The 12324-nt window shown below is 36.2% G+C and overlaps 7 protein-coding genes across 7 annotated transcripts; 4 read left to right on the forward strand and 3 right to left on the reverse strand.

Moving 5' to 3' along the window:
- Positions 1-44: 44 nt before the first annotated feature.
- On the reverse strand, positions 45-1214 carry EV154DRAFT_483279 (uncharacterized protein; the record flags this gene model as incomplete). The annotated part of the gene is made up of 3 exons (XM_051598566.1): positions 45-89; positions 162-662; positions 768-1214. 3 exons carry the CDS (start codon positions 1212-1214, stop codon positions 45-47), a joined length of 993 nt encoding a protein of 330 aa, XP_051455688.1.
- A 101-nt stretch (positions 1215-1315) lies between these two features.
- EV154DRAFT_515057 (cation efflux family-domain-containing protein) lies at positions 1316-3129 on the forward strand. Its single transcript, XM_051602217.1, has 7 exons — positions 1316-1756; positions 1817-2011; positions 2097-2171; positions 2228-2312; positions 2380-2658; positions 2754-2968; positions 3033-3129. Exons 1-7 carry the CDS (start codon positions 1490-1492, stop codon positions 3048-3050), a joined length of 1134 nt encoding a protein of 377 aa, XP_051455689.1. The 5' UTR covers positions 1316-1489; the 3' UTR covers positions 3051-3129.
- Positions 3130-4948, forward strand: EV154DRAFT_515059 (uncharacterized protein). The gene is made up of 4 exons (XM_051602218.1): positions 3130-3364; positions 3424-4186; positions 4281-4588; positions 4697-4948. Exons 1-4 carry the CDS (start codon positions 3346-3348, stop codon positions 4852-4854), a joined length of 1248 nt encoding a protein of 415 aa, XP_051455690.1. The 5' UTR covers positions 3130-3345; the 3' UTR covers positions 4855-4948.
- A 345-nt stretch (positions 4949-5293) lies between these two features.
- Positions 5294-7518, forward strand: EV154DRAFT_604135 (uncharacterized protein). Its single transcript, XM_051607383.1, has 3 exons — positions 5294-5784; positions 5833-6058; positions 7058-7518. The coding sequence occupies exons 1-3, from the start codon at positions 5671-5673 to the stop codon at positions 7084-7086; spliced, it is 369 nt and encodes a 122-aa protein (XP_051455691.1). The 5' UTR covers positions 5294-5670; the 3' UTR covers positions 7087-7518.
- Positions 7519-7862: 344 nt separating this feature from the next.
- EV154DRAFT_285961 (linker histone H1 and H5 family-domain-containing protein) lies at positions 7863-8416 on the forward strand. Its single transcript, XM_051594777.1, has 3 exons — positions 7863-7993; positions 8074-8092; positions 8157-8416. Exons 1-3 carry the CDS (start codon positions 7934-7936, stop codon positions 8342-8344), a joined length of 267 nt encoding a protein of 88 aa, XP_051455692.1. The 5' UTR covers positions 7863-7933; the 3' UTR covers positions 8345-8416.
- Positions 8417-9169, reverse strand: EV154DRAFT_285962 (uncharacterized protein). Its single transcript, XM_051594778.1, has one exon. It carries the CDS (start codon positions 8948-8950, stop codon positions 8489-8491), a length of 462 nt encoding a protein of 153 aa, XP_051455693.1. The 5' UTR covers positions 8951-9169; the 3' UTR covers positions 8417-8488.
- A 219-nt stretch (positions 9170-9388) lies between these two features.
- On the reverse strand, positions 9389-10326 carry EV154DRAFT_467501 (ribose-5-phosphate isomerase). The gene is made up of 2 exons (XM_051597767.1): positions 10086-10326; positions 9389-10031 (listed from the first exon to the last, which is right to left on the reverse strand). Exons 1-2 carry the CDS (start codon positions 10313-10315, stop codon positions 9548-9550), a joined length of 714 nt encoding a protein of 237 aa, XP_051455694.1. The 5' UTR covers positions 10316-10326; the 3' UTR covers positions 9389-9547.
- Between the last annotated feature and the right edge of the window lie 1998 nt (positions 10327-12324).

The following is a 12324-nucleotide window of genomic DNA, read 5'->3' on the forward strand; positions in this document are numbered from 1 at the left end:
CTCGGACAGAATTACGGTTTTTTTTTGTTTTGTTTTATTGTTACTTAATCAAACCATCGCCAACCTTTCTTGTACAGATTATCCATGAGCTAATTTTCATGAGTTCTTTTTATCACACACACATACACACACCCTCAAAAAAAAAAACTGATTTTTTTTACCTGAAGTCTTAATACAGCATCTTTATTCACCTTGTATCGATCGGGTATTAACCATTCAGGCGGTGGTAACGGTGGAGAATGCGTCCTATCTCCTTCATCTTCTTGATGTAACCGAAACGTTTGTTGAGGTGTCGGATCTGTGGTCATCCAATGATCCATGGTATCCAAATAATGCCTTAATTGCTCTCCCGCATCTGTCACCATCATACACATACCTTCCACATCTACAGGTCGTGCCGCTGCCACACACAGGATCAATAAATCCTGTGCATTGCCCGTCACAAGTGCCTCCCTTACACACTCCTCAAATGTGCCATCTAGGTTCGACTCCAGGTATAAACTCGTTGCTTCAAACAGACCTCCAAAGAAGTTTGCAAATCGTGTACGCACACCTCGTTCCTTTTCATCGTCACCTAGACTACAATGCAATCGCCACACAAAAGTATAGTCTCGAGGTAAGAAGGGTGCTAATGGATGCTTTGTACTGCGTCTTCTATATTTCTATGAATATAATATATATAAAATTATTACACTTTTGTAAAACAAAAAAAAAGGGGGGGAACTCTCTTAGTTTGAGAGAGTAAGAGTGAGAGAGAAAAACTTTACTGGGTCATGTAAAACTCGGATTGAAGGTGTATGTAGATAAAGAGCTCTCACTTGTAAACATAATCCTGCATAATCATGTTCCAATCCATTGGCCTTAAAATCGGAAGCCAAGATGCGTTGGAGTGTCAATTGTTGTACAATGTCGAGTAATTCCGTAAACTTGCTACGATGTTCATATTTTGGTAAACATGCGACACTCGATCTTATAAATTCGAGCATCTCTCTCGCCATTCTTGTCTTTGTCTCCGCTTGCTGTCGAGCTGTGGGTGTAATGGCTTCAAAGATGCGTAATAAGGATGATATCTGGTAATGAAACTTGTAATGCGTTTGAATATAATAGAGAATGGTGGGTTCAAGTCGTTTAATTTTCCACAAGTTGTCCAAGTCTCCGTATTCCAAATTATTTAGAACAGTCCAAAGTAGTTCAGTTGGTAATAGTTGAATCATAACGTGTGTTTTATATATACGTATATATAAAAAAAAAAGAACAAGAAAGAAGAAGAAGAAGAAATGATTTTCATGTTTGAAAGAGGGGGGGAGGAGAGAGAGGGAAATAGATGGTCCGCATGAACGTCACACCTGCAACAAAAGAAGTAACCTTTTGTAGATCATGTTATCTAAACCCGTAGATGCACAACCGTACGTGCTACCCTCTTCTTTTTATTTTCTTCTCTCTCTCTTTCTCTCTCGTTCTTTCTTTTTAAAAACAACAACAAATAGAGATGTCTGCTACAGCAACAGTAACAACGGTTGAAAGCATCCAATTAAAACACAGACACGTCCATCGTTCAGAAGGGGAGGAAAGTACACTTGGATACGACCCGTTATTTCTTCAGGGTAAAAAAACGGATGAAGATTATATCCAAGTGGGTTTAAAGGGTCAAAAGAAGCTTCAATCCTTTTATCAGAACCAAAACGATATGATTGACAGCATGTTGACGGCATTGGATGAAACGGATGAAAACGATGAGCAGAAGCAGTTGCTTAAAGTAAGTCTTAATTAAATTTTTTTATACATGTACACAAGTAAGATAAACACCCTCTATTAGTTGAAAATAGCCATTTATGGATCCGTGGTAGCCAATGTCATTTTATTCGCGCTTCAATTGGTCGCTGCCATCACTTCTGGTTCCTTATCCATTTTCTCTACGATGGCTGATGCCTTTATGGATCTCTTAAGTTCATTAGTTCTCATGTGGGCCGCAAAGCAAGCATCTAAATCCAACCTTACAAAGTATCCTGCTGTACGTTTTTTTTTTCTTGTTTGTTTGTTTTTCATATGTTTTTTTAAAACCGTTTCCCCCCCCCCTCTTCCTCACTTTCGAATAGGGTAAATCGAGAATGGAAACCATTGGTATTATCGTATTTGCTTGTTTGATGTCCTGTGTAGCTCTCTTTTTGATCGTAAGCAACAACAACAACAAAAAAGTGATAAAATGACTAATGTTGAAGGGGTCTAGATTGAAGCAGCTCAAAAGCTTAGCGAGTCCTCTCATTCACCTGATTTAAAACCTTTAGCCATTGCCTTTGTATCAGCTGCCTTGGGTAAAAAGCTTTTTTTCTGTTTTTTTTTATCCTAAATAGACACTTAAAAAAAAAATGATTCTTTTAGCTGTCAAGTTACTCTTGTATATCTATTGCAAGACCATCTCTCAGTTTAGTTCTGCGCGTGTACTGGCTCAGGATCATCGTAATGATCTTCTTGTGAATGGACTGGGTTTGACGACGGGTATTGTGGGTAGTCGAGTGGCAGCCTGGGTGGATCCGGTGGGATCCATTGTGATTGCTGTAATTATCTTGCATAGCTGGACCTCTACCTTGTTTGAACATATTCCATTAGTGGTTGGCAAGAGTGCGGATACGACGTTTCTCAATTTGATTACCTATATTGGTTAGTGCGCTAAGTGTGTGTGCGTGTGTGTGTGTGATAGTGTGTAAGCATCTTACAGTTTTTGCAGAACTAACACAAATGGAATTTTTTTGTAGCGCTCACTCATCCTGGTGTGATTCAGGTGGATACATGCCGTGCGTATCATGCGGGAAACAATCTGTTTGTTGAAGTAGACATTGTTTTACCACCCAATATGGAATTACGTACTTCACATGACATTGGAGAAGCACTTCAACAAAAGTTAGAGTCTTTACCTGATGTTGAACGCGCTTTTGTTCATGTTGATTACGAAACATTGCATAAGCCAGAGGTAAATTTTGTTTATCTACTCTTTTTTGAAATAATCCCCTTATATTAACCTTTTTGTGATTTAGCATCAAAAGACGAAATAAAATAAAAAATTAAAGAGGAGTCTGTAAAAAAAAACTAAAAATTGTGAGATCTACCGATGTGAGAACTCTCTCTCCTCCTCTATTTCCTATTGTCACGAGGGGGGGAAAACTATATTTTTTTTTTAATGAAATTGACGTCGTTTTATGATTGTTATTTATTTAGTTCCTTGTCTATAAAGAGACAAGTTTTTTTTTTTGTGGTTGTTCGTATTATTTCATCTTTCTTTCCTGTATTTCTATCTATTTTTATTTTTTTTAAAGTCTTTTATTGTACATATATAATCCCACACGGAAAATGCAAACCATTGAACCAGGTAATACGCATGCTACTTTCTTACCCTAAATAATGTTTAACCCAAAATAATAATGATAGTAGTAGAGGATAAGCTTTCATCCGTCGTTTTGACCCATCTATCCTTACAACACCATGTTCCTCTCTTTCAAAAAGCAGGCATCGACCTGGATAAATTCTTGAGCATGTCCGAACCTGATTTTCAAAGACTCGGATTAGACGATCCCCGAGACCTCGGATTACTCTCCACCTGTTCTAAAGCGCTCTCCGTTCATCTACAACGTGGAGATGTCACCAGCATCAAAAGTACGACCCCTCATAACATACCCGAAGTAGACGAAGACGAAGAGGATGATGATGATACACCTTTACTCACACCTTCTTCTATCTTGAACGCTATTCATGCATTCGACTCGTACCCAAAGAAAAGCTCCATATCACCACCCGCTATTGTCGTAATACCATCTGTACAAACAAACACATCATCCGCTCATGATTATTCAACATCAGCAGCAGCAGCAGGACCAATGGATGGAGGACTCCTGCTACCTTCTTCAACCACCGTGAATACGCCTCGACCTCGATTTAATAAACAAGTCAACACAAGACCTGTTTCGATGCCAGTGCAGTTACCCTCATTTACAACACCGCCACCGGATTATGAGGGTGTGCCTTCCATCTATGGTAAACGAATGGATAGATGCCGATCCATGATCTTTCCACGTGAGGAGGAAGGTAAAGAGGAGTTACCCGCTTATTCTTGTACCGTTTTTAAAATGGGTTATGTTCATGTCAAGAAGGAATTTGATACACCCGGTGTCAAGAGCCGTTACCGTGGCTGGAGGTAAATAAGAAAGAAGAAGGAGGGGGGGGGAGGGTGGCTCACTTTTTTGAACTGATGTAACAAATACATTTTTTTTTTTGTTTGTTTGATTTAGAAAGTTGTATGTGGAGTTATGGGGGACAGTATTACGAATCTACCGTACAGCGCCAACAGAGACATCATGTACGATCGATTATGACAATTACTACCGATGGCCACTAAGAACACCCTATTCGTATTATCATCGGTATTATTACACACCGATTCTAACGTTGTCTCTAGCAGGGGCTGAAGCGTCACGTGCGTTGGATTACTTTCGAAGGCCCAATGCGCTCCGATTGACGACACCCCAGGGACCTCAATTGCTATTGAGAATGAATACGCATGTGGAAATGATATCATGGGTTGAACACTTGCAAGCGGGTAAAGATTACGGATTGTCTGTGTGTGTGTGTTGTGATACAAAAAAAAAAGTTTTTTATGAAAAAAAAGAAACTAAAAATTGTAATGTATTTTTTTTTTTTTTTTTAGGTATTAATATTTCACTGGACCTAGAATTACGACCGATGCCAAAATTTATTACGATACCAAACCGTAGTTTAACTACAGCAGCATTAGATCCTCGATCTATTGAACTGGAAAGAGCTCGAGAGCAAAGAAGAAGAGATCAACGCGAAGTTTTAATTTAAAAAAAGAAGGACTATATAAAACCTTATATATTACATCACTATTACGTATATCCCCAAACTTATTTTCTATAAATTTTTTTTTTCTGTATTATAATTTTTATGCTTTTTGTCCTACCCCTTATTTACTCTAGTTGTTGATTTACTGAGAAGAAAAAAAAAGGGGGGGAGTGTATGTGATACGCAGTGTGCTACTCCTGTTAAAACAAATGTGCTTCGAGTGGATTGACATTTTTTTTTTTTTAAAAAAAAGATGACGCTTATTTTGATTTCTTATGGATTTTTTTTTTAGGGGGGAAGGCCAGAAATGACATCTTGTCCTAAAAAAAAAAAGTTTAATTTCTGTTAGATCATCGGAACGCTTGAGAGAAAAGGTTCCGGTAGTGCTAAGTAGTAGGTCATATCGATTTTTTACATATCAAAAAAAAAAGAAAGTTAAAAGGTTGTGTCACTCTTCCAAAAAAGACAGGCGATCTTTTTTTTTTTGTAAAAAAAAAGGACCATCATGATGATGATGATATAAAAAAAAAGTTTGCATGGATCATCAGACTAAAAGGATAGACTTGATTTATATAAGCCTTGTTTTGTCCTTAAATGATGAAAAATGGTACAAACATGGTATCTATGGGGTTAACAATGTGTGCATTGAAATTACAATGTATGATCGATCTAGTACCTTATTTCTGCTGCTGCGGCTTATGATGCTGCTATTGCTGCTGATGCTGCTTTTGCTGCTTTTGCTGCTTTTGCTTTTGCTGCTGTTGCTGCTATTGCTGCTGCTTTTTGCTGTTGCTGCTGATTGCTGCTTCTAATGCTAATATGGCTGCTTCTGATGTTGATATTGCCGCTATTGCTATTGCTGTTGATGTTACTGCTGCTATTGCTGCTGATGCTGCTGATGCTGATATTACTGATGCTGATGCTGATGCTGCTGTTGCTATTGCTGCTGGATGAGATAGTTTTCTTTAAGGTGTGATGCAGCTTTATATACTCGATGCACATTTAATTCATTGTCACGATATTGAGAGCATACAACGTACTTGCCATCTTGTTGAAAGCATACAACGTACTTGCCATCTTGTTGAAAGCATACAACGTACTTGTCATCTCGTTGAAAGCATACAACGTAATTGTCATCTTGGTGAGAGTATTGGACGCATGTGTCATGATAGCGAGAGCGTTGTACGTACTTGGGGTTATACACACGGTAAACTCAATTGGTGTGGCAAACACAAAAAGAGAATCGGGAGGCCCTCAACCTCCCATCTTTTTTGTGGATGTCCTTTTACTCTCTTTCAAAAGAAACAAAGAGTGCGCATGAATAGGGAAGCTGTTACAAATTGTTGTAGGTTGAGATGGTTGAATGATATCGAGGCAAATTTATGGGTGGAAATTCGGAAAGAGAAATGATGACGAAACCGAACGAAATAATAAAAATAAAATAAAAAATGTTGATCGCACCGAAAGGAACTTTTTCTACTTGTAACCTTTTTTTTTATATATATATTTCTGATTCATTGAAAGTATATGTTAAGAGATACGATGGTTTTCCTCTTTCTTTTCCCTTTTTTTTTTTGGGGTAATTTGATTATTTACACGAGTTCAGATTATGAGAAGAAAAATTTGGATGGGAAAAAAAAATTTCCAAAAAAAAAAAAATTCCCTCTTTTTTTTTTTTTTTTTTTTTAAAAAATCGTCATATTATATTTCATGATGTCTTGTTTCCAAGGTAGAGAGAAGAAGAAAAAAAAAAAGTCAAAATAAAAGAGACATTACCATGGAAGTTTACCATGACTACCGTTGTCTGTTTCTATTGATAGCGTTGCTTTCATATGTGGAAGATAGACATTGATAAAAAAGCATCGAAATGAGGGGGAGGAGGAGATGGAGGACATCCAAAAAAAAAAAATTATTTTTTATTTTTTATTTTTTTTCCAATTTGCAAAAATGTATCTGAAAACATTGATTTAACTAGGATTGTTATTTTCAAGTGTAAAAGGTATACAAAAATTACACCATTCAAAGGAGAAAGATCATGGCTATCTATTCATGTAAGTTTCAATAATACTTTATTAGTGATTAATATATGTGATTTGATATTAGAATTTACTGAGCAAAAAAAAAAAAAAGGGAAGGGGGGAAAATAATTTTTTTTTGTTTTTGTTTTTTTTAATTTTTTGCAAGGGTACTTTTTTTTCTTTTGTAGGAAAGAGATCCATTATCCATCAAAAATAGACTATTCACATTGACAATGTATGGTAAAGAATTACCTTGTCTTAAAGAGGGTGGCGGTTTTATTATAAAAAGGAATACTCTTGTCTTTGATACATCCGTCTTTTTTTTTTAAAAAAAAAAAAGGTAACATGATGTATTTTTTTTTTCTTCCAAAACGATCGACCCAATTTTTTTTTTTTTTTTAAAAAAATCAATTCATTCTATGATTAGAATGAGCAATGATATAAATTAATAAAGCATCATGTAGACATGATGTGCTCTTAATGGTCTTCTTCACCACTGTGTGTTGGATAGAAAAAAGTTTACTTTGCAACTTTTAAAAGAAGGCATATATGAAATGGATACATGAAGAGAAAAATTTTATGAAAAAAAAAAAGGGAACAAAGTTTTTTTTTTTTTTTTTTTCTTGGGGGAGATACTGTTTACAAAAAGAGATAAAAAGAGATGCCTATTCAATGTATACATTGATGAGATAAGCAGACTGTAGTACATGAGATGTATCATTGTCCAACATCAGACTATATCCTATCTTTTTTTTTTTTTCCTTTTGAAAAAAAAAAAAAAAAAAAAAAAAAAAAAAGTATACTTTTTCAAACTTGAAAAAATAGGAACGCGCCATTTTTTTTTTTTTTTTTTTTGTAAAAAAAATTAAAAATTTCAAAAAAAAAAAAAAAAAAATCAAGCAAGTCAAATGATTGGCTTATTTTATCATTCTCAGCTAAATTCAATGTGGGAAGTATAAAAGACCGTGTTATTTTTCCAACCCGCTTCCTTTTTTTTTTTTTTCTTTTTTTTTTTTCTCTCTCATCTTTTAAAAAAAACTTTTTTTTTATATACATTCATAAATATGGTCGCTGCCACTGTTAAGAAAACCACCACTCCCGCCAAGAAAGCCGAACACCCTACCGTAAGCAATCCGCACATACAACTCACTCTCTTTTAATTTTGCTGATCCCTTTTTTTTTTTTTTTTTTTTTTCTCAATTAGTATGAGGCCATGATCAAGGGTAAATTTTTTTTTGTTTTGTTTGTGTATACAGATCATCCATAACTCATATTTTTAACAAATAGCTGCTATCCTCTCTTTAAAGGAAAGAAAGGGTTCTTCCAGACCTGCCATCAAAAAGTTCATTTTGGCCAACTACAAGGTCACCGCCGGTGCCCATTTCGATACCCAAATCTCTGCTGCCATCAAGCGTGGTAGTGCCAAAAACCTCTTTGCTCTTCCCAAAGGTAAATTATTAAATTCAGTTGGTTGACATGTGTAGAAGGGGACACAGGGGAGATAGATGGATGAAGACGTGTGTGTCTGTGTGTCTAGAGGGGGAAATTATGGGGTGTTTTATTTTTGTTTATTTGTTTATATTAACCTTAAATAAAAAGGTCTTTCTGGTACCGTCAAGTTAAACAAGGAACCTAAGGCTGAAACTAAGAAGCCCGTTGCCAAGAAGACTGCTGCCAAGAAGGTTGTTGCAAAGAAGGCACCTGCTGCTAAGAAGGCTGCTGCTACCAAGAAGGCCGCTGCTACCACTACTGCTACTCCCGCTAAGAAGGCTGCTGCTACCAAGAAGGCACCTGCTGCTAAGAAGGCTGCTGCTCCCAAGAAGGCTGCTGCTGCCACTGCTGCTACCCCCGCCAAGAAGGCTGCTGCTCCCAAGAAGGCTGCCGCTGCCAAGAAGGCCACTCCTGCTAAGAAGGCTGCCAGCAAGAAGAAGACCACTACTGAAAAGGCCGGTGTTAAGGCTCCTGCTAAGAAGGCTGCTGCTACTAAGAAGGCTGCCGTCGCCAAGAAGGCCGCTCCTGCTAAGAAGGCTGCTGCTGCCCCCAAGAAGAAGGCTACCAAGGCATAAATCTTTCTTTTTCATTTTCTCTCATAATCCCCCCCATTTTTTTTTCACACACCCAATTCCCAAATTATTAGCAAAATCAATATTTTTTTTTTTCTTCTAAAAAAAAAAAAAAAATTGTTTCTCTCCCCCATTATTTTTATTTTAAAAAGGAGATCTTTTTTTTTTTTTTGTCATAATATGTACAGTTCAAACTTTTTTTTTACAAAATGGTCTTTTCTTTATCACTCCTGGTTCTTTTTTTTTTTTTTTTTTTTTTTTTGGTAATTTTTGATAATTAAAAAAAAAAAAAGTTATATAATTTTTTTTTTTTTTTACACGTGCGGGGAGAAAAGATATAGTTTTTTTATAAGCCCAAAAAAAAAAAAAGTTGATCAAACAAATGTTCTATTACAGATCCCTATCTTTCCTCCTCTCCTCCTCTCCCTCCCCCTTTTTTTTTCTGTTATTAATTAGCAGTAAAGTAACACTTGATCTACATGTAATATCTCCCTTAACATGTATACATTTTTCTTTTTTTTCAAAAACCTTTTTTTGGCCTGCACCCATTTAAAAAAAAAAAAAAAAAAAAAAAACTTTGTCGGAGTTCTAATACATAACGCGACTTTTTTTTTTTTATTTGGTCCAGATATCCACTGTTCCATTTTCCTCACCAAAGTAAGCCTTTTCAACCATTTGACAAAACAAGCCAACTTCATAAACACCTGTCAACAACTTGATTTCTCTTAATAAGGCGAGAGGGTTTTCGATGGGACCAAAATGCGTATCGATGACAAAGTTGCCATTGTCCGTGACAACGGGGCCTGCCTTATTGACTGCCATACGAAGCTTGGAGCTGAGGGGTTTCAGACTTAATTTGGTATCGATGGATTTCATTACACTTTGATAGGTCATGGGGACTACTTCAATGGGCACACCCTTAGTCCATTCTGTACCCAACAACTTGGACTTCTTTCTAAAATCGGCCACAATCACAAATTTCTTGGCTGCTTCGGCAACCACCTTTTCTTGGAATTGACATGCTCCTCCTCCCTTAATGACATTTAAATCGGAATCCACTTCATCAGCTCCATCAATTGTCACATCGATCTCGGGATACCTGTCCTCATTGTGTCAGTAGGACTCTCTATACACACTACTAAAGTCTACTTACTGTTCAATGCTGCCTAAAGTAAGACCACCGTCAATAATCAATAACTTGCTTTGGAAAGAAGTGGGGATATAAACAATGTGCTTTAATTCCGGTCTTTGCAAAATACGTTCGACAACATACACCACAGTAGATCCAGATCCGATACCAATCACCTTATGGTCGGCTGTGATGTATTCATCCACAGCACGATAAGCTGCTAACTTCTTTCCTTCTTCAATAGGGTTGGACATTGTATGTAAATAATGAAAGAAAGAAAGGGAAGAAAAAAAAAGAGAAACTGTTTGTGTGATACGTCCTATTCGTGTGCGGGGTGAGTCACACAAAGTCACTAAAAAGAAATCACATGTCAAAAAGCCCCTCCTCCTCCGAGAACGGGCACATTTAAACAAGGGTTTTTTTTTTTTGGTGTCCCGTTTAATTTTTACGAGGAGAAATATCTAACTGTTATCCATTGGAGAGAGAGAGGATCTTCCTCCCCCCCCCAAACCCTTCCTCGAATACAACAAAACTCTTATAACGTTTTTTTTTTTTTAAATATCCGCAAACGTGATTTTTTTCAGCCTCCCACAATGCGTGATTTCTTTTTTCGGCGGGTTGTCATGGAGAAAGTGTTACTGCTTGGGTTAAAGTAATTGCGTCTCTACGGGAAAAGAAATAGCCAAATCTTTAGCTCCCATAATTCCCTTTTTTTTTTTTTATTCTGTCAGTTTTTTTTTTAGAAAAAAGGACGTGTTTATATTAAACAAGACAACATTTGACAAATGCCTTATTGCTTCAGTTTACACAATCAAAGTATTAATTTTAAAAAAGACATACAACCCAAGTAAAAAAAAAAATTAGTTTTTAGGGTGAACTGACTAAATACCAAGTTCAAAAGAGATCTTTAGTTTTGTGAAATCTAGCCAAGAATGATTTTATCTAGGCCCCACATTGTTTAGTTTTTTTCAGAGTAGTTATGCGTAACTACTGAAGGTGTTCTGATTTACGTCCTTTCCCACGGGTCCATGCGTGCCAAGGAACGATTGCATGATTTACACGAAGGGAGAGATAATTGTTGATTAACCGTTTCTTTCAAGATTTTATTGAAACGAGTTGATACCAGGTACGGTAATTTAGCCAGCTCCAAAAGGCGGGAGATGACTTGCTTGAATGAGTGTCTTTGTTTCTATACCCAGATAAATCAGTAGACACAGTGAGAGAGAGAGCGATAAAGACAAGATCATAGTGTATTTTCCAATGACTTGAACGGCTAACCTATTGCTTTTGGAAGGGGACTATCCTTCAGATTTTCTAAAGAATTTTTTTTTTTTAAAAAAAAAAATATGTATATATGTGTGTGTGTGTAGAAGATATGACTTTATTATGAAAAGAGATCAGCAAAAAGAAACGATTGACTGCTTTTTACATTCATGTTTGCAAAGGTTTTTTTTTTTTTTTTTTTTTTTTTTTTCGCTTTCCATAGGGACAGCCAAAGTGCACGTAGTCCCAACGTGCGATCTGTGATTTGGCTATCCTTTTTTTTTTTTTTTTTTTTTTTTTGGCTATCCTTTTTTTGGCTATCCTCTGGACTTGGAAACAAGAAAATATACTCAAAAACAATATGATAATTACCAATAAATGTATATTGAATGATTTGTACTTGGTTTGACAGGTCTACCATCACTCCTTCGCCTTTTAAGCTCGTTTGATCTTAATCTTACGCAGAAATATTAAGGTAAAGTCCAAACGAGTAGGTGAAAGTAAGTTATTACATACATATACTAGTTAACACTATGTTGGCTGTAATTAATTTGTATCTATTTCAAGTTATTAAGCTATATTGACCTCTTGATGCCTATTACAGTATCATAATCCCAACATCACGACTACGCGCACCCTGGCTGTCCCCTAAGAGATCCGTTTTCTTTTTACTGTGATCCTCATTTCCTTAGTGCTGAGGTCATATCACAATCAAATACAGACACTTTTAAAAGCATTGTACGAACTATGTAACAGTTCTTCTTTCTTTTTTTCTTTTTTTTAAAAAAAAGCATAAATTTATTATTTCTGTGCCTGTATCTAGTTGTGATGGTGCCTTAAAAGGAGGGAATACTAAATTATAGTGTAATTTAATTGGTTGGAATACAATACCAAAACATTTGAACTCCTCCCAACAGTTTTTGTCTGGGTGCTCACCAGCTCAGGTAAAGTTTTTCATCTGTTAAGAAATTGGTATGTCATTTAAATATAGTTCTAAGTG

Source organism: Mucor mucedo (assembly GCF_025094135.1).
Source record: "Mucor mucedo strain NRRL 3635 chromosome Unknown EV154scaffold_72, whole genome shotgun sequence".
Taxonomy (NCBI): Eukaryota; Fungi; Mucoromycota; class Mucoromycetes; order Mucorales; family Mucoraceae; genus Mucor; species Mucor mucedo.